The sequence below is a fragment of the Lithobates pipiens genome, unplaced genomic scaffold (genome assembly GCF_037356315.1).
Source record: "Lithobates pipiens isolate NorthernLeopardFrog02 unplaced genomic scaffold, aLitPip1_a1.2 Scaffold_28, whole genome shotgun sequence".
Lineage (NCBI taxonomy): Eukaryota > Metazoa > Chordata > Amphibia > Anura > Ranidae > Lithobates > Lithobates pipiens.
The window spans coordinates 112,717,001-112,744,654 of NW_027507789.1; the positions used below are offsets into that span (position 1 = coordinate 112,717,001).

At 45.6% G+C, this 27,654-nt stretch overlaps 1 protein-coding gene across 7 annotated transcripts in view; it reads left to right on the top strand.

The window, feature by feature from the left end:
- The first annotated feature begins 4,285 nt into the window (after window positions 1-4,285).
- The window catches only part of DHX58 (DExH-box helicase 58), a 208,346-nt gene continuing 184,977 nt past the window's right edge, over window positions 4,286-27,654 (top strand). For 2 of the 7 annotated variants that reach the window (XM_077459543.1, XM_077459549.1), the window contains exons 1-4: window positions 4,286-4,516; window positions 7,897-7,934; window positions 11,398-11,578; window positions 16,117-16,321. In XM_077459543.1, the coding sequence (XP_077315669.1) occupies window positions 7,909-7,934; window positions 11,398-11,578; window positions 16,117-16,321 (412 nt within the window). In that variant the 5' untranslated portion in view covers window positions 4,286-4,516; window positions 7,897-7,908. The remainder of the gene's footprint in view (window positions 4,517-7,896; window positions 7,935-11,397; window positions 11,579-16,116; window positions 16,322-27,654) is intronic. The other 5 variants (XM_077459546.1, XM_077459548.1, XM_077459545.1 and 2 more) reach the window with 5 other exon arrangements.

The following is a 27,654-nucleotide window of genomic DNA, read 5'->3' on the forward strand; positions in this document are numbered from 1 at the left end:
TAAGAAAGCCTATTCAGCAGCGGGGGGGGGGCTGTAGGCCAGCAATTGCTCTAGCAGCGGTCGGTAGAGCCATCACCTCCTGGACGTCTGGCGTTGAAAAATTAATTGTGGAAGCAGCAGACCAAGACAAGATTATTTCAGCACTGCAGGAACTCAGCCTTGCGGGTGATTTCGTAGCAGAGGCGGCGGTGGACGTTATACGGTCCTCAGCAAGAGCGATGTTAGCCTCAGTAACTTCCAGAAGAGCTCTCTGGCTGAAACCTTGGGTTGCTGACGCAACTTCCAAATCCAGCTGGTGTAAGATCTCTTATGATGACACTAACCTTTTTGGTTCAAAATTAGATTACGCAATATCAAAGGTCACGGGGGGAAAATCAGGTCTAATACCGTCGGACAGAAGATCCAAACAACAGAAAAATCCGCCCTTCAGATGACACTTGCCAGAAAGGTACCGGGACGTAAGATCTTATAGACCCGGGAAAGAATTCAAACGGAATTGGCGAAGCACACAACCCTCTTTTGTGAGAGTCCAAAAATCAAAGACAACCATTCCGGGAGACCAACAAAAATCCTTTTGATGCCACGCATGCCCAGCCCGCAATAGTAGGTGCGAGGCTGAGGCTTTTTGCCCAAGTATGGATAGACAAAATAAAGGACCCCTGGACGATATCCACCGTTCAGCAAGGTCACAGGTGGAAGTTCAAGCAAAAACCGCCAAAAAACCACTACAGGCCTACCAAACTACCTTTTTCGCGCCTGAACGAAAGCTTTTGGTCAAATACATTATGGAGTTACTCCAAAAACAAGCAATCATAGAAGTTCCACAGGAGCAGAGAGGAGAAGGTTTTTACTCTCCCCTTTTCTTGGTGTTAAAGAAAACAGGAGACCTGAGGCCTGTGTTGGACTTAAAAAAGTTGAACCAAATGATTCTAGTCGAATCGTTCAGGATGGAGAGTCTCCAATCAATATTACTAACAATAGGAGAGAAAGATTGGATGCTCTCGGTCGATTTGTCCGACGCTTATCTACACATTCCAGTGCATCAAACCTTTCAAAAGTACCTGCGCTTTGCGATAGGCAGGCAACACTTTCAATTCAAAAGCCTCCCATTCGGGATATCGACGGCACCCAGGACCTTCACAAAGGTGTTACTTCCGGTTATAGCACTATTGAGACAGAGGGGTCTAAGAGTCCTACACTATCTCAATGATATTCTTCTTCTAGCAGACAATCGAGAAACACTTCTACGACATCGTTCATTTCTGATTTTCACACTCCAGCAATTCGGGTGGATAGTGAATTGGAGGAAGAGCAGCCTGGTCCCAGTACAGAAAATGGTCTTCCTAGGAGCCGAATTGGACACCAGATCCAACACAGTAGGGCTTCCCCAGGAAAAATTTTATCCTCTTATCCGCAAAGTAAAAAAGCTACTGTCAGTAGGCCACCTGTCTGCAAGAAAATGCTTAAGCGTTCTGGGCTCAATGTCATCAACCTTTCTAATGGTTCAGTGGTCCCAATGGAACTCGAGGGTATTCCAGAATTCGTTCCTAAAACAATGGAACGGGGTGTCAATGTGACAACAAATAACAATCACCAGGACAGTCAAGGAGTCAGTACGATGGTGGACTCAAACCATCAGTTTAGCACGCCGTCGTCCTATCGTTCATCCTCTCCCATAAATAGTAACGTTGGACGCCAGTTATCTTGGGTGGGGAGCGTATCATCTAGACCGGGGAGCACAGGGCCGCTGGCCCTTCTGTCCACAAGGGATAGTCTCAAACGTTCTGGAACTCAGGGCTGCATGGCAAGCACTTCTAACTTTCAGTCCCCTTCTTTTAGGGAAGAGTGTCCTCCTGCGCATGGACAATACAGTGGCTGTGAATTATGTCCACAGGCAAGGGGGCACCAGAAGCAAGGTCCTAATGCAGGAAGTTCGACCTATAATCGAGTGGGCTCAAGTCTACCTGACGGATTTGAAGGCAATATACATACCCGCGATTCACAACCAACTCGCGGACGACCTAAGTCGAATATTTATTTCAAACAACGAGTGGTCTCTCAGTCACAAGGCCTTTACTCTTCTGACACGCAAATGGGGCGTTCCCGATATGGATCTGGCAGCAACTCCAGCGAACCGCAAATGTACTCGCTTTTTAGCAAGGACTGCCTATCCAGCAGCAGCAGGGATCGACTGTCTCCACCATCCTTGGGAATTTCGCCTAGGTTACATTTTCCCTCCGGTGCCCCTGATAGCCAGGTTTCTGGCCAGACTGAGGAGTTCGTCTTCCACAGTAATAGCAGTGTTGCCCTTCTGGCCCAGAAGACCATGGTTTCCGACCATTCTGCAATTGAACACAGAGGAGCCTCTCCCACTTCCGCTGTTCCCAGACTTGCTCTCACAAGGGAAATTCCTACACCCGTCACCAGAGCGATTACACCTGACGGCTTGGAAACTGAAAGGGAAAGGTTGCTAGATCAGGGTTGTTCATTAAGAGTAATATCCACCTTACAACAAGCAAGGAAGAAATCGACAAACAACATATATAATAAGATTTGGAAGAAATTTTCCGCAATAGCCCAACTACAGTCCTGGAACCCCCTTTCTCCATCAGTCTCTCAGGTGTTAGAATTCCTACAACTAGGTCTAGAGAAAGGATTAAGGTCAAGCACCTTAAAAGTTCACGTCTCTGCCATATCCGCAATGACAGGAATCAAGTGGGCTTTAAACCCCCTCATCATTCAGTTTTAGAAGGCATGCCTAAAAATAAGGCCTCCCAGAAAACCAACTTTTCCGACCTGGGACCTGTCGATCGTTCTGGAAGCTTTAACAAAAGAACCTTTCTCGTCGGTGGGATCAGTATTCCTATGGGACTTGACACTAAAACTATCATTTCTAGTTGCAATCACATCGGCCAAGAGGGTCTCCGAGCTGCAAGCTCTATTAATCAAAGAACCACACCTAGTTTTTTTCCCAGACAGGGTCGTACTCAGACCTTCGGAACAGTTCGTGCCAAAGGTAGCATCTAGCTTCCACTTTAATCCGGAGATCAATCTTCCTGTTTTTCTCAACACAGATGGAAATCCGCACCCTCTGGATGTGAAGTCTCCAATCTCTGCCTACCTGGAGGCTACCGCTCCATTCAGGAAGTCAGAAAATCTCCTGGTCATTCCGCCAAAAAAGGTCAAGCGGCTTCTTCAAGGACAATATCTTCATGGCTGATTAAAGTCATCAAGAAAGCATATCTAGTTCAACACCTTCCAATACCGGAAAACCTGAAAGCGCATTCAACGAGGGCGATGGGGGCCTCATGGGCAGCGTACAGTAGAGTATCACCAGAGACTATTTGCAAGGCAGCAACTTGGTCATCAAAAACCACATTCATGTCGCACTATAGAATAGATCCGGCTCAATTAACTACGGTTGAGTTCGGGAGATCAATTATTCAATCAAATTCATCCATATCTTGTACTTGAGTAAATAAAAAACTTCTGAAAGGCACCCTCCCATGTAGAGAGTTATTTCCCAGTGTGTGTGCTGCCATGATGCGTCAGGAAAACGGAAAATTGTATACTCACCTTTCCGTAATTTTCCTTTCCTGACGCATCCCATGGCAGCACACTGAATCCCACCCCTCTAAGGTGATAGTTACTGAGAATGCAACGGTGGACTCCTCTTCAAATCTTATAGCTAACCAGTCCTATCAGGTTGTGGAGGCGGAGTCACAACCCCCAGTGTGTGTGCTGCCATGGGAATGCGTCAGGAAAGGAAAATTACGGAAAGGTGAGTATACAATTTTCCGTTTTATTGTATGTCTCAGAGTAGGTGGAGAGGGAAATTGCATGGGGGGGCCCTAAGAAATTTTTGCCCAGGGTCCAATCTATACTAAAGACGGCCCTGGGTGCAGCACCGCACAACCATGCAATTGTCAGTTAAGAGTGCAACTATTAAAAGCCCATAGCCCACAAGATGCCATATAGTGTAGGATATGTATGCTCCAATTACATCCCACTATATTGCCAAGCTGACATATTTCAGGGGGCACACCCCCTTCCTCAGAGGTCTGCATCCACCAAGCTTTTGAATTTGTCATGTAATCCTATCCAACTGTGGAGGATTTCTTTGCACTGGAAGTGATTGTTTTGTGGCATATCTGATAAATCACCTCCTACGTACATAACATAAATATTATCCATTGTATTGTTTCTCCAGAAAAGATGGAAAGTCCCAGTTTTAGTTTCGCTTCTAGCTTGTGACTAGGAAAGGGTGATTCTGGGAGATCTCCTCGGCGTCACAGCAGCCATGAGCCGTTTATTTGAGACACGTCTGTTGGACTTCACAGAAACCCTGAAGGAAACCTTCGCTGCACTTTCCTTTTAGACAAAAAAGAAACCAGTCTGCTTTAAAAAGCCTGACAGGAAGAGTGTGAGATCCAGTGTGACTAAGGACTGAGCTGTGTGACAGGGACTGGTGTCTTTTTGAGGAATAAAGAACTGGAGAACACTACACTGAGGTCAGGTGAGTTGTAGCAGAGACATCTGTACATTGACCATGACCAAAGTATGCTGTGTTTTCCTACAACCTGTGCCTGTATACCTGTGCCCCATACCAAGGCAGGGGGTGTATATACCTGTGCTCCATACCAAGGCAGGGGGTGTATATACCTGTGCTCCATACCAAGGCAGGGGGTGTATATACCTGTGCTCCATACCAAGGCAGGGGGTGTATATACCCATGCTCCATACCAAAGCAAGGGGTGTATATACCTGTGCTCCATACCAAGGCAGGGGGTATATAAATGTGCTCCATACCAAGGCAGGGGTGTATATACCTGTGCTCTATACCAAGGCAGAGGGTGTATATACCCATGCTCCATACCAAGGCAGGGGGTGTATATACCTGTGCCCTATACCAAGGAAGGGGTGTATATACCTGTGCCCTATACCAAGGAAGGGGTGTATATACCTGTGCTCCATACCAAGGCACGGGATGTATATACCCGTGCGCCATACCAAGGCAGGGGGTGTATATACCTGTGCTCCATACCAAGGCAGGGGGTGTATATACCCGTGCCCAATACCAAGGAAGGGGCTGTATATATCTGTGCCCTATACCAAGGCAGGAGGTGTATATAGGTGTTTATTAAGGCTCCTACGCTGTGTATAGAATAAGAAGTGGTGGTTTATCTAATTAGCTGGATGCTGCAAGCACTTCCATGAGACACACTCTCATGTGCATTAAATGGATAAAAAGAAAGAAAATAGTGCTGCGCTCCCAAAGTGAAATGATACAATAAAAAAGTAAAAAAACCTTTATCTCGTGAAATAAATATATGTGACCTTATGGTACGTGATCTACTCAGATACACTCGGGACTAGCCCAAAAAAATGAAAATGTTCATATATGTATATCTGCAAGTCAAGTCAAATATATATCAACATATTAGTGAAGTGTCCAAACAGCACATATTAAACGTGACGTGATCCAGAGGGCTGCCCCCAGCTAAATTGCTCAAAGTGTATATATCGAAAAGTCACATGAATCCAGTGTATATATATATATATATATATATATATATATATATATATACATAAAGCAATGAATCCATGAGCAACAAAGTGTCATGCGTGGTAAAATATAAATAGTGATCAAAATACGTTAAAGTGCTGAGTGCATATGATGAACAGAAACAAAAAACACAGAACCAAAATAAAACACACAATAGTCCAACTAAGTGAAAGTATTGGATGCAGTCATAAAGTGGCTTGAAAGGTGCAACAAACTCTTTCTCCACTTCAGTGATTCCACGTGTTGCTAGGCACACCAGGTAATTACCTCACCGCTGTAAGGTATACAGCGTATATGTAGCCTTTTCAGAGATACACAGGGAATCAGGAGGGGAACTTCAAATAGCCATACTGTAGTCACCATCCATATAACCGCTCCATAGTATGTAATATGTGCTGTTTGGACACTTCACTAATATGTTGATATATATTTGACTTGACTTGCAGATATACATATATGAACAGGGGGTGTATATACCCGTGCTCCATACCAAGGCAGGGGGTGTATATACCTTTCCCCTCATACCAAGGCAGGGGGTGTATATACTTGTGCTCCATACCAAGGCAGAGGGTGTATATACCTGTGCCCTATACCAAGGCAGGGGGTTATATACCTGTGCCCCATCCCAAGGCGGGAGGGTATATAGCTGTGCCCCATACCAAGGCAGGGGGTGTATATACCTGTGCTCCATACCAAGACAAGGGGTGTATATACCTGTGCCCCATACCAAGGCAGGGGGTGTATATACCTGTACCCCATACCAAGGCAGGGGGTGTATATACCTGTACCCCATACCAAGGCAGGGGGGTATATATCTGTGCCCCATACCAATGCAGGGGGGTGTATATCTGTGCCCCATACCAAGGCAAGGGGTGTATATATCTGTGCCCCATACCAAGGCAGGGGGTGTATATACCTGTGCTCCATACCAAGGCAGGGGGTGTATATACCTGTGCTCCATGCCAAGACAGGGGGTGTATATACCTGTGCCCTATACCAAGGCAGGGGGTGTATATACCTGTGCTCCATACCAAGGCAGGGGGTGTATATACCTGTGCCCCATACAAAGGCAGGGGGTGTATATACATGTGCTCCATACCAGGGCAGGGGGTGTATATACCTGTGCCCCATACCAAGGCAGGTGGTGAATATACCTGTGCTCCATACTAAGTCAGGGGACGTGTATACCTGTGCCCTATACCAAGGCATCTGGTGTATATACCTGTGCTCCATACCAAGGCAGGGGGTGTATATACCTGTGCTCCATACCACGGCAGGGGGTGTATATAACTGTGCTCCATACTGAAGCAGGTGGTGTATATACCTGTGCCCCATACCAAGCCGGGGGGGTATATGTAGATAAAATGCACTATTTATCTTTCAAAAAGTTCCGATCGGAAATTCCGTTCATCTGAACAAATTCAGACGCGTGCTAGAAAACAATTTGATGCATGCTCGCAAGCACTGAACTTCATTTTCTCAGCTCGACGCAGTGTTGTACATCACCGCGTTCTTGACGGTCGACAGCTTGAGTGGAATCCCATTGGAATTCTGTTGGAAAAACCATCAGAGCTTTTTCCGACAAAAATTCCGATCGTGTGTACATGGCAGAATAGTACTGGTTAAAAAAAAAAAAAAAGCACTTGTGGGATTAACTATATATTTTTTTGTATAATTCTTCCTTAAGGGGGTATGGCAGGGTGTGTGCCATATGCCTACATGCTTTTGCTAATAGGTGTCCCTCATTCCCATCTCAAAATGTTGGGAGGTAAGTATCAGGGATGTGCAGTCAGGGGAGGCAGGCGAGGCAAAGCCTCACCTGCCATTAACATAAAAAAAAAGAAAAGAGCTTCAAGGGTCATAGTTTGGTGCCCTCAGGTCACAGCGACCCCAAATTACAGGGGGGGGGGGGGGTTAGGTAGCCTAAGTCCTACCCCACCACTGGCAAAACTCGGGCTCCTACAACCTATGGTTCCGAAGATAAGGGGCTCCTTGCACAGCCTGTCAGAAGCTACATACAGAGCAGCCAGTTTAAATACAAGCTGGCACACTCTGTTTGCAGCAGACTGAGAGGATGAGCTCACAGTGTCTCTTCTCACTTCTTGTCAGAAGCACTGAGCTCAGTGGACAGCTTGGAGTCTTGGACCAATGGTAATGTACTGTCCAATAAAAATTATGCAGTGGAGGCACGCCTCTCACTGCAGTGTCATAGAAGGGAAATGTGTCTAAAAGACAAATGCTCCCTTCTAGCCCAGCCCTCTTAAGTACAAGGAAATACATGGGTTTATGGGTATAAGATTTACTCACAATCCCATGTTTTTCTCACACAGATAAGAGGGAGAATGAGAATCTTCTGCCTGATGAAAAGGTACTGTTATAATCAAGCTAAATCATATATTTATATGCTATATGTTATAACATAATAATTTATTATTTATCAGTTTACTGTGAAATTACTGATATGAGTTATAACTTCAAACTTCAGTAATTTCTCCGTTAAGCTACCTGCTTGAGTACAGTTTTTGAAAATTTAGCAGATTACCTTAAAAACAATATATAATAATTATTTGTATACTACTTATGGTAATTTACCCCTTGCCACCATTTAACATTGTAAACTGATGTGTATACTGTTGGTGCTATATAAATCCAATATAATGATAATAATAATGGAAGCTTGGGTGGCTTTGATAGCGGCCTTCAGCTCATCTGCATTGTTGGGTATGGTATCTCCCTTCCTCTTGACAATACTCCATAGATTCTCTATGTGGTTTAGGTCAGGTGAGTTTGCTGGCCAATCAAGCACAGTGAAACCATGATCATTAAACCAGGTATTGGTAACTTTGGCAGTGTGGGCAGGTGCCAAGTCTTGTTGGAAAATGAAATCAGCATCTCCACAAAGCTGATCAACAGAGGGAAGCATGAAGTGCTCTAGAATTTCCTGCTAGAGGGCTACGCTGACTTTGGACTTGATAAAGCACAGTGGACCAACACCAGCAGATGGCATGGCCCCCCAAATCATAATGGACTGTGGGAAATTTTGCGTTTCATTTGGACATCAAGGTCCCAGAGTCTGGAGGAAGAGTGGAGAGTGGAGAGGCACAGAATCCATGTTGCATGAGGTCCAGTGTGAACTTTCCACAGTCAGTGATGATTTGGGGAGCCATGCCATCTGCTGATGTTGGTCCACTGTATTTAATCAAGTCCAAAGTCAGCACAGCCCTCTACCAGGAAATTCTAGAGCATTTCATGCTTCCCTAAGCTATATGGAGATGCTGATTTCATTTTCCAGCAGGACTTGGCACCTGCTCACACTGCCAAAAGTACCAATACCTAGTTTAATGATCATGGTGTCACTGTGCTTTATTGGCCAGCAAACTTGCTGACCTACACCCCATAGAGAATCTGTGGGGTATTGTCAAGAGGAAGATGAGCGACACTGGACCCAACAATGCAGACCAGCTGAAGGCTGCTATCAAAGCCACCTGGGCTATGATAATAATTTCAGCAGTGCCACAGGCTGATCCCCTCCATGCCACGCCGCATTGATGCAGTAATTCATGTAACAGAGCCCCAAAAAGTATAAAGTGAATACTATACTGTACATGTACATACTTTTCAGTAAACCAACATTTCTGTATTAAAAATAATTTTTTTTTTATTGGTCTTATGTAATATTCTAATTTTCAGAGATACTGAAATTTGGGTTCTCACTAGCTGTAAGCCATAATCATCAAAATTAAAAGAAAGAAATGCTTGAAATATATCACTCTGTGTGTAATGCATCAATATAAAATATATAGTTACATAGTAGGCAAGGTTGAAAAAAGACAAAAAATCCATCAAGCCCAACCTATGTGTGTGATTTTATGACCGTATTACATTGTATACCCCTGTATGTTGTGGTTGTTCAGGTGCCTATCTAATAGTTTTTTGAAATTATCAATACTCCCCGCTGAAACCACTGCCTGTGGAAAGGAATTCCACATCCTAACCGCTCTTACAGTAAAGAACCCTCTACGCAGTTTAAGTTTAAACCACTTTTCTTCTAATTTTAGTGTCTTATTAAACTGTGGGGTCATCAGTACAGTATTTGTACATGGAAATCATATCCTCTTTCAAGCAACTCTTCTCCAAAGAGAACACGTTCAGTGCTTGTAACCTTTCCTCATAACTAAGGTCCTAAAACCCTAAAAGGCAATAAAATCTGTACTTCAACAGAAGCAGGATAGGCTGCTGTGCACACTGACCGAATGCCAGCTGGTTTCAGCTGAACTGGCCGATCCCAGATGATATTTGGCCCGCATAAACTAGTGTCAGGTCACCTTGAGGCGAGGTGTCAGATGCACACCGTAGGGATCAGGAGTGCACCGCAAGGTTGTGGACCCTACGGCTGACTGCTGCAGATGGGGGACAGATCCCACTGGGGTTAGAGCGTAAGATTCCCTGGGGCGCAGAGTCTAAGAGCCAGCAGGTGTTCACCAGCACCTCTAGTGGTGAGGATGGACTTGGCTGCAACTGGCTCCAGGTCGTGACCCCCAGGGTCCCCCAGCTCACACCCACAGTAGGCAACAGGAGGATAGGGATGGTGAGGGACAAAGCCAAGGTCGGGGCCACAAGCAGACAAGAATAGTCGGGGACACGCCAAAAGGTCAGGATCACAGGCAAACAGGGATAGCCAAAGACACGCCAAAGTCGGTAACGGAAAACAGTAGAAGAGCACACGGCAGGAAACAGGAAGCTAACACACAAAGGATACACAATGGTTGATCAGCACTGATGGCCTGCAGTGCACAGGTTAATATAGGGCTCCCTGATAGGGCCTGGGGTGGAGCCATGCTTAGAGGAGAGGTTATAAAAACCACCAGGTGGAAGTGGCTGACCTCTTAGTCTGAACACATGAGGGGAGGTAAGCAAACACAGGAAGATCACTGCATAACCATGACAACTAGCTGTTACTCTCCCTGTGCTTCAATGTCTGGTCACAGCCTCCCATGATGCAGTATTCAGCCCCTAAGGTTTGCAATGTGGAGGAATGGAAAGACAATCAAATGATCTCCCTTTTGTGGTGGTACTTGACTTGGCCTTGGGTAAAAGGGCCGTAGGGGTGAGGAAGGTCTGCATCAAAAGTGGAGTAGGGAGGAGGGATGTCTATCAAGTGAACCTATTACTTTACCCTAAAGGGCAGGCTCCCTTTAAAGGATCTAAGCCAAAAAACAAAGATTTGGGGTGGGGGGGGGGGGGGTAATTATCAATGTTTTCACCCAAGATTGAAAGAACCTTTATCCGAGATTTCTTTTTCACTTTAGATTCAGCTACAAAAATGGGTGAATCTTAGGTGAAAATTGTTTAAATCTTATTTGAAAATATTGATTAATATACCCCTGTTCACACCTATGCAGTTTGCTTTTGATCCATTTCTGTAGTGCATTTGCGGTGTTTTTGCAAATGTATCTTTTATCATTTATTGTGTTTTGTGGTTTGCTTCTTTTATTTATTTATTTATTTATTTTTTGCCCATTTGTTGTGGGGCAGATTAAAAACCACAAAACACATAAGAAAAACCCTGCACCAAATGCTTTTCTGCAGCGTCTCCATTTAAGTCTACTGAACCAAAAACTCAACATTTTAGGTTTAACAAAAGTCCCTTAGCAGCCATTAGGAGCCACTAAAAAAATATAGACTAGGATTAGGAGCAGCTGGAAAAATAGAGAATCATTTTCATTAGTAAGCAATGTGCTTCCTATGCAAATAAAATGATTGGTAAAATATGAAGAAAAATTGTATCATTTGATTGTTTTTGATGTTACCATACATTTCCCTGATTATAGCTTTATTTTAGAGATGGAGCTGCGGAGCTACCAGTGGGAAGTCATTACTCCAGCTTTGGAGGGCAAGAATGTCATCATCTGGCTCCCAACAGGGGCTGGAAAAACGAGAGCAGCCATGTACGTGACAATGAGGCACCTCCAAATAGTACCCAATGCCAAAGTAGCCATGATTGTGAACAAGGTACCGTAACTATGATTTCACATTCTGTATTGTATTGTACACTATATATATGCCTGAACGGGGTCCAAACTGAAACCCTGGATTTTAAAGGGAATATATGGCATATTGGTTTTGTATATATTTTCTTTCTGGCTTAAAGTAGTTATAAAGGCGAAACTTTTTTTAACTTAAAGAGGAACTACACTGCATCTGAGCACTACAAACCAAAAACACTATTTAATTCATTTTTAATATTCAAAGCAAACTCACCCACCCATTAATATCTTCATGGTTTATTTTGCAGAGAAATCACTTTGAAAAACTCCCCTAGCATCTCTGGCCGTGCCCATCTTGAGTAAGGGCAGATGCTCCATGTAGAATTGACTTCCTGGAATCCATCTGCACTTAGCTCAGTAATTCAGGCAGGAGGGTGTGCTTAGCTGAAAAACCCGCCTTCCCCCCTGATGTATGACATCATTTTCCTAGACTTGGAAACCAGGAAGGAACTGAAGAAATGTAAAAAAAATAAAGTTTCAAACAAGTAAATATAATATACCTTACTATCTATTTACTAATGCTGGCAGCTTAAGGATTTAAAATCTACAGAGTGAGAAGTTCCCTTTAAGGCATTTTTTGCATTAAGGTAAAAAACCTTTCTAGAGCTGCTCCCCCCAGCCCTCCCTTAACTACTTCAATACCAGGCACTTTTACCCCTTTCCTGCCCAGGCCAATTTTCAGCTTTTAGCGCTGTCACACTTTGAACGACAATTGCACACTCATGCAACACTGTACCCATATGACATTTTTATGATTTTTTTCACACAAATAAGCTTTGTTTTGGTGGGATTTAATCACCATTTTTTTTTCTTTGTTTCTGTTATACAATTTAGCAAATAAATAACCTTTCTTCATAAATTTAGGTGAAAATGTATTCTGCTACAATTTTATGGTGAAAATAACCCAAATTTGTGTATATTATTTAGTCTGTAGGAATAGAGTATATAGAGTATAGAGAATATAGAGTCCACAAACTATGGTAAAATAGGATTTTTATAACAGCTTACCTGTAAAATCATTTTCTTTGAAGTACATTACGGGACACAGAGCCATAGTAGTTACCTTCAGGTGATGGACACTGGAATGCCCTAAGACAAAAAGTGCACTCCCTATATAACCCCTCCCACTACTGGAAGTACCTCAGTTTTGTAGCAAAGCAATACACGTGTATACCAAAGAAGGGAAGAACCTCTGTGTCCCGTGATGTACTTCAAAGAAAAGGATTTCACAGGTAAACTGTTAAAAAAAAAAAAATTCTTATTGTACATCACACAACTCATAGCCATAGCGATAGTAGTTAGGCCCCTTTCACACAGATTTAGCATCCACTTGCTCAGTGGGAATCGCTCCATTGATCCCCGCTGAGCCGGCGGATGACAAGTCTGCCTCTGCACTCTGTCTGTGCAGGGATGGAGCTGCCAGAGAGTCCGCTTTCCCCTATGGGGGATCGGATGATTACGGACTGTCTGTCTGTTTTCATCCGATCCGCCAGCCGGATGGAAAATAGAGTTTGGATTTTGCGGTGCGGATTGGATCAGGGCGGATCGGATGTCAGCAGACATGTCACCGCTGACATCTGTCGCTCCATAGAGCTGTATGGAGCGACCATTCAGATCCGCCTAAAAAACTGACAGGCGGATCTGAACGGTTCGCACGTGTGAAAGGGGCCTTACTATGTGGGATGTCCCATAGCAATGCCAACTGAAGGGAGTGAGACACAACAAAAGTAGGGCACCAAGCGACAAGAGGACTTATACTGCAGCCTGCGGTACATTGGCGATATCCTCATGACCTTTTATATCTACTTGATAGAATCTAGTAAATGTATGGACTAAAGACCAAGTTAAGGCCTTGCAGATCTGACCCATGGAGGCTTGGTGATGCACTGCCCAAGAAGCACTAACAGCCCTGGTGTAGTGCGCTTTAATGTGAAAAGGAGGAATTTTCCTCTTTAAACCATAAGCTTGAACAATCACTTGACGAATCCATTTAGAAATAGTAGATTTCGACGCTACCTGTCTTTTAGGACCGTCTGGCAGCACAAACAAACATCTGTTTTCTGAACCTGAGTAGTCACTTTCAAATAGACCTTGAACTCTCTCACCACATCAAGAGAATGTAGTGACCTCTCTTTCACAGTACGAGGTTCTGGAAAAAATGAAGGCAGAACAATATCCTGGTTTAAATGAAAACCTGACACTACCTTCGGTAGGAATTTAGGATGAGGCCGGAATACAACCTTATCCTTATGAATAATCAAAAATGTCTCTTTACAAGAAAGAGCAGCCAACTCTGATACTCTTCTTGCAGAAGATATGGCAACCAAGAACATGAATTTCCTCATCAAGAGGACTAAGGGAATATCTTGTATTGGCTCAAAAGGCTGTTTTTGTAATGACGACAGGACTAAATTTAAGTCCCAAGGGTTCAGCAGTGGCCTAACTGGAGGATTAATCCATGTTACCCCCCTGACTAAAGTAACGAACCAGAGAGTGTGAAGCAAGTGGTCATTGAAAAAACACCGATAAGGCCGACACCTGGCCTTTGATAATACTCAAGGCCAGCTTCATTTCTAATCCCATCTGTAGGAATTCAAGGATCCTACCTATGACATATTTCCTGGGGTGCCAACCCCTGGATTCACACCAGGAGACATATACCTTCCAGACTCTATAATATATGACTCTGGAAGCCGGCTAGCATTAACCAAAATAGAAACTACTGAAGCTGACAGCTCACGGTCTTTCAGAATGTGGGTCTCAATAGCCAGACTGTTAAATTTAGCATTTGTAAGGTAGGATGGAATACCGGACCTTGCGGGAGAAAGTCTGGCCACAGTAGTAGGGTCCAAGGGTCCCCTACCGCCATCTTTATGATCTCGGCAAACCAAGATCTCCAGGGCCACGCTTTGGCCACATGAACCACCTCCTTCCCTTCTTGCTTGATCCTGCAAGAAGGAAGCAGAAGAACAGGAGGGAACACATAGATCAGTGAAAACTGATCCCATGGAAAAACCAAGGCATCTGTTCCGTATGCCAACGGATCCCTTGTCCTTGACACAAAGTTGTCGATCTTGTTGTTGAACCTGGACGTGAACAGATCCATGTCCGGAACTCCCCATCTTTGACATATTGACAGAAAGAAGAAGGGGTGAAGGGACCATTCTCCCAGGAACAATTGTTGGCGACTCAAGTAGTTTGCCTGCCAATTCTCTATTCCTGGAATGAAAATTGCTGATAGGCAAGGAATGTTTTCTGCCCAGGGTAGAATATGATTCACCTCTCTCTGGGCCGCACGACTTCTCGTGCCCCCTTGGTGATTGATATAGACCACTGCTGTGACAGGAAAAATCCATAGTCTGAGCATCCAGGCTTCTAGGACCACACGTACTGCCCAAATCTCTAGAATATTGATCTGATTTAGATCATTTCCCTTGGACAGACACTTCTTCCAGGACTGCTTCCCAGCCCAGCAGGCTGGTAACTGTTGTTACCACCTTCCAGGTGACTGGTAGAAAGGATTTTATTTTTTGAAGATTCCTGGATATCAACCACCAATTGAGGCTCTGACATACTTCGGGGGATAAATGTATTGGGAAGTCCAGAGCTTGGACCTTCTTATTCCAAGTAGACAGGATACTGTTTTGCAGGAGTCTTGAATGAAACTGCGCATAAGGAACGGCCTCTAAAGAAGCCACCATCTTTCCCAATAACTTCATGCAAAGTCGACTAGAAGGATTCTTCTTTGTTTTGACCAACTGCATCAGTTCTTTTATGGAACCGATCCTTTCCTGGGGCAAAAACACCTTCTTCTGAACTGTATCTATGATCAGCTCCAAGTACTGCAATCTCCTTGATGGTTTTAAGGAGGATTTCTCTAGGTTGGGAATCCAACCTAGGTATTCTAGGTAGCTGACTGCGGTGATCAAACTTTGGTTTAAGCGGTTTACCGACTGATCTATCAAGCGTAGATCATCTAAGTAGGCTAGTATCGTTATACCTTGAGCCCATAACCTGGCTAAAGGAGGAGCCAGGGTCTTTGTAAACACTCAAGGTGCAGTAGTTAGACTGAAAGGCAGAGCTACAAAATGAAAATCAAGATCAGGCCTTGTGTCCCATGATGTACGATAAGAAAGTATATCTTAAAATTAATCAATCTTGTTGTACTGACAACCGATCTTGTTTCTTGAGGCTTGAGAATAGTACAAATATCTCCCAAATTACCCCTTTTAAGAAAGTAGACAGCCCAAGGTATTTAGTAAGAGCATGGTGAGTTTTTGGAAATTTAAATTTTTTGTCACACTTTGCGGAAAATTAAGAAATTTTAAAGAATATTTTCTTTATCCCAATTAGTTATCATAGAACTAGTGTGGCAGTGACCAGGGTCACTGACTGGTGGCAGTCAGGTCCCGTTGTGACATTAGCCTGGAAATGAGAGATTGAACTCACGGATGATTATATCTTGGTGGTTCTAATGGTGACTTCTTCCCTCCAATCTGCTAGGTGCATCTTGTACAACAGCATTACAGCAAGGAGTTTCATCCGCACCTTAAGGACAAGTACAAAATTATTCCCATAAGTGGTGATACAGATGAGAAGGGCTTCTTTGCACGTGTTGTAAAAGAAAATGATGTTGTCATCTGTACCGCTGAAATCCTGTACAATTCACTCCAGAACCCAAGTGAGGAAAAGCACGTGGATTTAACAGGTGAGAAGATTTGTGAAGATGAACCATGGGGCTGGCACATAATATGACAATAACATTTATTTATAGAAAAGACATGATCAAAAATCAACACAACAGTTTTGTCTTTGGCTTTTGTCTTTCTGAGTCTCATCACCCCATCTTAGTGTTAATTTCAATGTTTTTTATTGAAGATTTTTATACATACAGTATAAAGTATAGAAATACAAAAACAAAAGTGCAAGAAAGCTGTATTTGGACAGGTGCCAAAAAGGTACTTGAAAGTTGCATTGGTAATCAAACAAAAAAAAAAGGATCCTGCATGTTATATGACACAGTGCTTTCCTCCTGTAACACCTAAACTTGGCTGATCATGCCAGTTTCTCCCCATCCCTCTGTAAACTGACCACGGTGTATCATGGCTACTGAGAGCAGACACCGTGGTCAGTTTACGTGCCTCTGTCATCAGCAGCCTGCTATCTGCTCTCCTCTCTGCTTCTGTGTCCTCCTCCCCCTCCCCTTTATGTCTGTGTGAACAGCCTCTACCCCCTCCTTCTGCTCTCATAGCACTAACCTGTATACACCATGTATATGTACTGTAACTGTATTTTAGAGGGTCAGGGGCTGTAATGAGGGGGTCAGAGAATGTAGTGGGGGTCCAGGGGCTGTAATGGGGGTCCAGGGCCTGTAGTGGGGGTCATGGCCTGTAGTGGGGGATTAGGGCCTATAGTGGGGGGGCTATACAGTACTGTACTTCATTTACGTTTATGCAGACTGCAATGCTGGGCTGGCTGGCAAGCAATTGTGGACCTCTGGGCTCGCGGGCAACACTGGGCTGGCTGGCAGGCACCTCTGGGCAATGCTTGGCTGACTGGTGGGCACCTCTGGGCCTCAGTGCTGACGGGCACCTCTGGGCCTTGGTGCTGGCTGGCGGCACCTCTGAGCTTGCAGGCAATGCACAGCACGTACACGATATGTACCTGTAACAATGAAAAGAAAAAATACTGTACAGTACTGTAGAAGTTTTTTAGAGGGTCAGGGGCTGTAGTGAGGGGTTCATGGGATGTATTAGGGGGTCAGGGGATTTAGTGGTGGTGTCAGGGCCTGTAGAGGGGGGTATACTCCACTTATGTTTATGCAGACTGCAATTCTGGGCTGGCTGGCGAGCAACTCTGAGCTGGTGGGCAATGCGGGGCTGGCGGGCACCTCTGGGCAATGCTGGGCTGGCTGGCGGGTACCTCTGGGCTGACGGGCAATGATGGGTTGGCTTGCTGGCAAATCTGGGCTGGCTCGCAGGAACTTTGCTTCTTCCCTCTTCAACGGCAACAACTCCAGTAGGTAGCTCTGCCTCTTCCAGGTCATACTGTGGCTGTGCAGTGTGGGAATGTCCTGAATGTCCGTACTTGTGAGACACTTTATGTGCACTCGCGGGCATGTCTGTTCTCGCAAGTGTACATAAAGTGAGTGTCCGCAAAGCGGGGTGTGCCTGTAGTTGAGGGTAGAAGTTGGTGCTCAGGAAAAATGGGTAATTTTCAATATTTCTTCCTTATCTGTGCTGGTAAGACATATGCCCAGCATAGAGGATTTCGAACAATTGAGTTTGTATAGTGAGATTTGACCAAAATTGTGTAACACATTTTGCAGAACAGGGAGAGATAGGGTAGGATCAGTGATAGATACAATAATGTTGTCAGCATACAGCCCTATTTTGTGGGAGGATTCGCCAACAGAGATTCATGTTAGGAGCTCCAATGGTCGCTGCTAGTGGTTCTTCTTACCAATGCAAAGATGATGAGAGATAGTGGGCACCCTTGCCGGGTTCTATTAGTTATGGGGAATGGATCCTATAGGCAACCCGAAGTACATACTCTAGCGTTAGGAGTCGAACATAAGCCCATTATGGCCCGCAGGAGGTTGTCCTTCACTCCGAATTTAAGGAGAACTGCTTCTAAATATCGGCAGTGAACTCTGTTGAACACCTTCTCTGCATCAAGGGAAATGAGCAAAGAAGGCTTTCGGTGCTGCTCAGCCCACTGGGTGAGGTCTATAAACCTTTTGATTTGTTCCCCTAGAAATACCACGTGAGTCATAAGCATTTAACATAGAAGTCGAATCTTCGTTGGAGATGGGAGCTAAGTTCAGATCTGAGCTTGCGGAGCTCATTAGTGATTTGGTTAGTTGGGACAGTCTTATTTCTGTACTCTAGAGTGTGAATACTTGTTAGGTACTGGAGAGTAGTTCGGGATTGTTTCTTCTTTTCCTGAGCACCAGGCTTCAAAAACAGTCCTCTGATAACTGATTTATGCGCGTTCCACAATGTGGTGGGATTAGATACAAAGCCTCTATTAAGGTTAAAATAGGAATCAATTTCAGTCTCGATCTGCTGCCTGTATCGTGTATCTGTCAAGATTGAGGAGTTCATTCTCCACATAGTGTTGGATTTAGGGGTGGTAGTAAATTGCAGAAATGTGCTTAGCACAGTTTAACTGTAGGGGTGGGTGGGAGGTATTCAACCTAAGAGCTATGCACTCCATCCCGTGGCAAATGATCTAAGTGTCAAAACAACCTGGGATATAAGAAGGTAATAGCCTCATAGAGACTCCAGGGACTTTCTCAGGTGTTGTTAGCTGGAATCCATGGATCAAAGACCCTGTTTGGCCTTAGGGTGCTCGGCGGAGGTGTGGAAATGAGGCCCTGGTTGTGAAGTTGTTTGAATCCATCCTTGGGAGTGGTATGTGACAACGAGCTTTGTTGGGATCTCCATCTGTATAATATGTTGCGTTCCCTTAGGATTGCAGTAACCATATCAAAGGATTTGCATGCTTGCGCAGTGGCTGCAGAGATGTCGGTGAAGAGCAAAATATTTTGGTAATGCTCAGGGAGCTTACGCATGATTCTGGTTGCCAACATAATGTTTTCCTTTACGTGGAAAAAGTGTATGCGAGTTAGAGTGCCTCTTGGAACTGTGGCTGGAAGATAGTCTGGTTTCTGAATCCTGTGAGCTTGGTCTATTAACACGTCGAGCAGTGAGCGGTTGGGAAGGATGGTACGGAAAAGCTTTTGGAGGTATGGGGTCAGCTCTCTGGGTTTCAAAGTTCTGGGATACCCCTGATCTTTCTCTGTTCTTTCTCTGATATTTCTCCGAGAGCGATCTTCCAGGTCTGCGATTTTAAGATGGAGCTGGTGTAGAACTTGGGCATGCTCATCTTGTGAATCGACTACTGAATTATGTGCCTGCATCATATTGCTCATCTGCCGCTCAAGGGAATCTGTGCCTATATCGTTCCTATATGCTCCAGATGACCCTGCATGCATTGCATGGAAATTATTAGCTCTCTCTGCATGTCTGTTTGCAGAGAGAGAAGCATGGCTTTCAGAGTGTATACTGATGCTGGGTTGTCTGAGGCAGGGAACGTGGCCAGTGCATTAGCAGGGGTGTCAGCAGTGTCTCCAGGGAGCATGTCTGCCCAGAGCTGCTTTTTAATGGCTGGAGACTTGTGAGGGGAGCCTTCTGGAGACAGTGCTGCTCTCTTACCTCTAGCCGGGGAAAGCTGTAAGGTGGAAAGATCTGATGGAGCCAATTCCTCAATGTCTGAGAGGCTGTCAGGGTCTGCAGGGAGCTGGGATGTCTGCGCTGGCTATGTGCGGCGATCCCGCTTCATGTTATCTTGTGCGTTATGCTGGGACAGCTTCATGAAGAAGTCCTGTAGTCTTCTTGATCCCTGGGGCTGCGTCATCCTCCTGGTCATGTGAGGGACCCGAGGCTGGATCCTTCAGGTTGGGATAGTAGCAGGCTGTCTGTGATGCGTGGGGTTGCTGTAATACTGTGGTAAAGGACAAAGAAATAAGGCTCGGCCACGCCCCCCCATCTTAGTTTTATTACCGGATGATCCTGTCAGAAGATCCATTGAATTTTATCTTCCTTTAGCAGGAGACAGAGAAGACTTGGATAAAGATCATCTGAACTTATGTATCCATCTAAGTGGCAAATTTAAGCCTAAAGAGCTGCAACTGGCAGGTATTCAGGAGGACATACTGCTGTCTGTTTTTTTTTTTTTTTAAGCAGAATGTAAATGCTGCAACCCCTGAACAATATGTTTGACTTGTACTTATAGCATGACCCAGTTCCTTTGAATAGGTGGTGGTGGTACTGCCCGCAGAATGCGACATGGGGTATAATTTTTGCTGCAAAGCAACAGGGCCTTAGTGAGAGACTACGATCAGTTACAGGTTGTCTTTTAGGTGAGCAGTCGTGGGGTGAAAGGTGCAAATTACACCTTTAATTACTAGTTTTGACTATCATCTTATTATCTAATTATTACCACCTTACCATTGGCGGATTCCGTTGCTTTCATACCCAAGTATATCTCTATGCATACACAAATAACTTCGTACACTGTTCAGTTTATTATCCCAGACATGGTTTTAAATAATAATGAAAGGTAGGCGCTACTAACCATCGTCTACTAATAAGGGGTACATATTCAATGTAGTACCCCTTATTAGGGGTAGTCACATTTACTTTCTAACATACAATCAACCAATCACAACCATCAACTCATTATCTAAGCAAACACATCATGTCACATTATTATTATGTCACCTAGACAGATATAAATGTAAACATCTTATGACACATACGTCACTTCCTATGTCTAGTTTGTTTTTCAACACAAGACCCATTTTACACAACAATATATTTTTTACTTAATCAGCAAAATGATAACTTTTAAAGGAACAGCTATGTATTAGAGAGCACAAGGGGGCTTTTTCATGACCCTTTCATGAGGTGGTAAAACCTGCAGATCAACTGCATGATTTTACTAACCAACCAATCCCCCCCCCCCCCCCCCCCCCAGCTGTTAAAATAGTATCCTCTCCAAATCAATTATGTATAGTACATGGAGAGGATTTTAATCATCTTTGCACTTTCTTCCCTGGATCTGTTTTCTGGATAAATGACAGACCAGTGCAGTACCTTCCTCTTTTCTACTCAAACAGACTAAATGAGTGAGTGTCTCTGAGTGCAGACTGTAAGCAGTTTAATACCGATCACAATAAAATACACTTGCATGCGAAAGGTGAAATACAAGCTTGACAAAGGAGCGTGCATTACCTTGTTCTCTCTAGTGTAAGGTGACCAGATTTTTTTAAATTAAATCTGGGGACATTTTTTTGATTGGCAAATGGTAAACTATTTTATAAGCATATTTTCCTCAAATTATATGAAGTTATTTCCCAAATTTCATCCATAAATAAAGATTAAAAAAAGATACTGCTTAGAATTTTTTGAGATATGACTACCAAATGCTATGAGGATAAGACAGAGAAAAAACAGAGTGCAGAGTTCAGGAGTGCACTACATAAAGAATGCGGGGCTCAGCTGTGCCCATCTATGCAGCTTCACCAGTGCCAATCTATTTAGCCTCACCAGTGCCCAGCAATGCAGCCTCACCAGTGCCTAGCAATGTAGCCTCACCAGTACCCAGCATAGCAAGCCTCACCAGTGCCCAGCATGGCAAGCCTCACCAGTGCCCAGCATGGCAAGCCTCACCAGTGCCCAGCAATGCAGCCTCACCAGTGACCAGCAATGCAGCCTCACCAGTGCCCAGCATAGCAAGCCTCGCCAGTGCCCAGCAATGCAGCCTCACCAGTGCCCAGCAATGCAGCCTCACCAGTGCCCAACATAGCAAACCTCGCCAGTACCCAGCAATGCAGCCTCACCAGTGCCCAGCAATGCAGAATGTGGTAATGTTAAATTGTGACTGTATAGTGCGGAGTGTACGGTGGTGGGTAGTATATACAGGAAAATAGAATGCAGGGCTCAGCAGTGCCCATCTATGCAGCCTCACCAGTGCCAATCTATGCAGCCTCATTTGTGCCCAGCAATGCAGAATTTGGTATTATTAAATTGTGACTGTATAGAGCGGAGTGTATGGCGGTGAGTAGTATGTACAGGAGAGGGGTGTGGAGTGTATGGCAGTGGGTAGTATGTACAGGAGAGGGGTGTGGAGTGTATGACAGTGGGTAGAATATGCAGGAGAGGAGTGCATGGTGGTGGGTAGTATGTGCAGGAGAGGAGTGTCCCAATCCTGGCACTCTAAGCCCTTGTACACACGGTCGGAGATTCCGTTGGAATGTGTCCGATCGGATCGTTTTGTCGCATATTCCGACTGTGTGTGGTCTGCATCGGACTGTTTCCGCTCGGAATATCCGTCGGACCAACTTTTCCAACTTGCTGGAAATATTTTCCGACAAAATGCTCCGATCGGACATACTCCAATCATGTGTAGAGTATTCCGATCCGACAAAGTGCCACGTATGCTCAGATCAAATTCCTACACCAAAGCTATTGGCTACTAGCGTGAACATAGTCCCGTCGTAACGAAATAACGCCATCACGTCGGATTTTCCGACAACGTTGTCCAACCGTGTGTATACAACAGTTTCGGACAAAATCCGACGGATTTGGTTGTCGGAATCTCCGACCGTGTGTACAAGGGCTAAGGCATGATTGGGACATCCTATGTATGTATGTATGGGCATGTGTGTTTATGCATGTGTTTGTGAGAATATGTATGCATGTGTATGAGTGTGTATGCATATGTGAGTGTCACAGTGCGAATGAAAGACAGCAGTCATGTGACCCTATGCAGATTGTAATGTGTCAGACAGACAGATCTTTCCCATCATTGGACTCATCGGATCCCTGGACTCCTCATGCAGGTGGACCACCGACACCATGAGCAGACTGTCCACTGCTAGGGTGAAAACACAACACATATGGGGGGTGGGGCTGCCCTGCCAGTCAACTGCGGCTCATTGGTCTCTGGACTAACTGGGGGACAGGATGACAGTGCATCCCAGGAGGTGGGAAGAGGGACAGGAATGGGGGGACAGTGTTATAAGAGGGGGGCAGTGAAACTGGAGGTTGGCAGCATTACAAAAGGGGAGCAGTGGGACAGGAGGGGGGAAGTGTCACAGGAGGGGGGGCAGCGGGACAGGAAGAAAGCAGCGGGACTGGAAGGGAGCAGCGGGAAAGGAGGGGAGCAGCGGGAAAGGAGGGGAGCAGCGGGACAGCAGGGTTGCAGTGGGACAGGAGGACGGCAGCGGACAGGAGAGAGTGTGCTAGATGATGTTGACAGGATAGTTAGTAAAGATAGAAGTAAACTAGGATGAAATGGTGTCATACAGATGGGTTGTGGAATGCCCAGAGCTGAGACAGGAGGCTGCAGAATGTGTGTACTGCAGATTTATGGAGAAGACAGAAAATAAAGAGATGAAACAGGAGGATCAGTGCTGACTAAGTACATGGTTAGGGTTTTGCAGGGAAGACAGAGAGAGGAGTACATACAGGGAGGATGGAGGTGAAATATGAGTAACTCACATGGAGGAGAGCAAGCTGGCAGCAGAGTGGAGCTTAGTGAGGAGGGGAGTGATTAATAGAAGGAGAGATAAGGAAGAGATTGGGCTGCTGGAACGGAGGAGTTGGGGAATACATTGTGCCGTGAGACCGAGGAAGGATGACAGTCTGCCCGTTCAGTGAGGAGGTGAATTCTGAAATTCTCAGTGCGTCCTACTCAATAAAGATTAAGCCCGCTCCTTTCTGCCCATGCCATGCCCTGGTCACTTCAAAGAATATGCCCTGTGCCCATTCTGTTTACCTTGGTTGCCCGGTGTCCTATCATATACTGTCCCCCATCGGATAGTGTCCGCTGTGTACTGCGCATGCACACAGATTCCGAAAATAGCCGGGGATAAATGGCGCCTGCGCCGTGAGTCCAGGTTCTATCCCCACAATCCGAGTGGACAAAGAGTTGGAATATAAAAGAGGCGAGCGCAGCAAGGCCGAGCCCGAAGCGTGGCGAGCCCGCGAGGGCCCCTCTAATTTTCCCAACCCTATGTCCGCTTGGATGGTGGGGCTACCACATCCACTCACGGCGCAGGCGCCGTTTATCTTTGGAGATTTTCTGAAGCTTTGTCTGCTCTGTACTGCGCATGCGCAGTACACAGCGGACACTATATGATGGCGGGACACTATCTGGCAGAACACCGGCTTCCCCCTCATCCTCCCTACTGCCTCCTGACTGACACTGCTCTGCTGCATGGATCCAGAAACTGTATTTTCTCTTCCCAGAGAGGGGGGGAGGGGCCTCTGACCCGGGCATGTAACGGCATCACTCTTCAGTGTACAAGTGAGTTGCTCTGCTTGTACAGTGTTGCCGATAGCTGCCCGGGTCAGAGGCTCCTCCCCTCTCCATTGTATACAGTTGGGAAGAGAACTACTAGCGGCCAGCGGCTAGCCCCAGGGAGATTCCGGGGCCACACACCCCCTCCAATCCAGGGACAGATAAGGGGACATGGAAAATGGGGACGTCTGGTCCCCCTACTCTATTGAGCATTGTTTTGTTTTGATTTCTACCTACCTCACTTATTTGCTTAAAGCGGAACTTGAAAAACATTTTTTTTCAACTTTCCATCTATTAAATCTTCTGCCTTGTTGTTGTTTTAACTTTGGGTAGTAAAACATTTTTTTTCTGTCAGTAAATACCTTATACAGCTCACTTCCTGTTACTTGTCTGGTAAAAAGCCTAGGCTTATAACATCATGCACAGCTCTCTATCTCTCACTCTTGTGAGAGTTTGCCAGGAAGGGAGTCATAAGAGGGCCAATCAGAGCTGTAGAGCTGAGAGGTGTGCCTCTGTTTGTCTGTGTAAATCCAGGAAGTGAACAGGCAGCAGCTTCAGCTGCCCACAGTTAAAATGGCTGCAGTCAGACTCAGTGAAGGGAGATTTCTGCAGCATATTTGGCAAGTACACAATCATAGTGTATATATAAAAATAGAAAAGCTACAATTTCTGGGGAAATTGCGTGAAGTGTTCTTGCCTCCACCTACTGGAGTGGGCTGAGTAACTGGGTGGAGTGGCTGGAGTAACTGTGAAAAGTGTTGAAAAGCATAATATTTTAAAATGTATAAATAGTAGTAAAAAGTTGAAGAAGTCATCATTAGCTGAAAGCTGAATTTTTTTTTCAAAAATGATTTTTTTTCCAAAAAATATGTTTTTTGGCTTTGCGTAACTTCTGCATACTTTCAGCTATTAAAGCCATTCAACTTTTAAAATGTTCAGCTCTTTCAGCTGATGATGGGACTTCTTCAACTTTTTTTCTACTATTTATACTTTTATAAAATATTAAGCTTTTTAACACTTTTTTTTAACATTGAAGTCAATGAGAGCATGCTTAAAATCCTTAGAATCTTCTTCAGCTACCAAAAGTTTCAGCTCCTTCATACTTTGACCACAGACGACAAACAAACTTTAAAATGTTCACAAAATATTCAGCTGGATATATCTTTTCAGTTTTATATATTTTACAGTTTTTGTGAAACTGAAAAGAAAATTTCATTAAATTTAGGGCATTCAGGCTTTTGTTGTCTATTTTGTCTCCATGGTTACCAAAGCTTCTTAAGCCGCGTACACACGTAGCCGCCTGTCCGACGTACTTAGTCTGGCGGACTTCCCGCCAGACTGTACGTCGGACTTTCCAAACGGGCTACTTGCTCACACACGGCACTTTTTCAGTGGACTAATACGGCGTACTAAGTCCGCCATACTATCCGCCCTACTTTTGAAATGAACGGACTCGCCCACACACGCGGAGGAAAGTCCGCTCATTTCGAGCGCGTCTCCAGGTAGGCGGGGCCCACGAAGGATACGTCGCTGGCCCCGCCGCCTGGTATGGACTTAAAGGGGAACCCCAACGCTGAAAAAAATCGGTGTGGGGGTCCCCCAAAGTCCACAACAGACCCTTGTCCGAGCACGCTACCCGGCCGGCCAGGAAAGGAGGGGCGAGCGAGCGCCCCCCCCCCCGAGCCGTACCAGGCCGCGTGCCCTCAACATGGGGGGTGCCTTGGGGAAGGGGGGGCCGCACGGCCCCCCCACCCCAAAGCACCTTGTCTTCTTCCGACTTCGGGGGTCTTGTCCCCCTCTTCGGTTCTTCTGCCGGGCCACCGCGCCTTCTTATAGCTCTTTTACAGGCGCCCGGTCTTCTGTCGCCGCCGCCGCCTTCCGTTCTTCTTCTCCTTCTTCTCCTGGAGATGTTGACTCGACGTTCTCTCCGGCCGCAATGCCAGGGACGCGCTGCGCTGCGACTTATATAGGGACAAGGGGCGGTGTCACATGGGTTGATGTCACATGGGTTTGTGTCACATGGGTTGATGTCACATGGCGACAGTCCCAGCATCCTCCGGGACTGTGACATCGTAAGGGGGCGGGGGCACCATGTGACATCAACCCATGTGACACCGCCCCTTGTCCCTATATAAGTCGCAGCGCAGCGCGTCCCTGGCATTGCGGCCGGAGAGAACGTCGAGTCAACATCTCCAGGAGAAGAAGGAGAAGAAGAAGAAGAACGGAAGGCGGCGGCTGCGGCGACAGAAGACCGGCTGTAAAAGAGCTATAAGAAGGCGCGGTGGCCAAGGTGCGGGCCACCAACATGGGGACAAGGTGCTTTGGGGTGGGGGGGCCGCGCGGCCCCCCTTCCCCAAGGCACCCCCCATGTTGAGGGCACGTGGCCTGGTACGGCTCAGGAGGGGGGGGGGGGCGCTCGCTCACCCCTTCTTTCCTGGCCGGCCGGGTAGCGTGCTCGGACAAGGGTCTGTTGTGGACTTGGGGGGACCCCCACGCCGATTTTTTTCGGCGTTGGGGTGCCCCTTTAAGTCCATACCAGGTGGCGGGGCCAGCCGCGTCTCCTGGAGACCCGCTCGAAATGAGCAGACTTTTCTCAGGGCGGGAAAAGTCCGCTCATTTCAAAAGTACGGCGGACTGGCGCACACACGGCCGGATTGTCCGCCGAAATGCGAGTCCGGCGGGAAGAATGGAGTGTAAAACTACATTCTAAGTCCGCTGCACTTTCGGGTCAAAAAAGTATGCCGGAGGCTACACACGGCGGGATTGTCCGGCGGACTTGAGTTTGCCGGACTTTTCCACCCGCTTGTTTGATCGTGTGTACGTGGCATTATACACAGTGATGGAAGGTGGGGAGAATACAGACACACCATGTACTGATTTATAATAGAGGAATATAATGGGCAGTTTTGATGGGGGCAATATGATGGGGCAGTTTTGATGCTATTCAGCATTCCCATGCATTTTCTCCAGGAAATGCATTTTTAGTGGGAATGCTTCAGCAGTCCCACTATTGTTATTCACTTTTTTATTTAGTGGGAATGCTTCAGCAGTCCCACTATTGTTATTCGTTTTTTTTTATTTATTAATAATCACCATCATCATCATCTTTTTATTATTATTCCGTACGTTTTTTGGCTCTGAGTAACTTCTGCATACTTTCAGCTATTA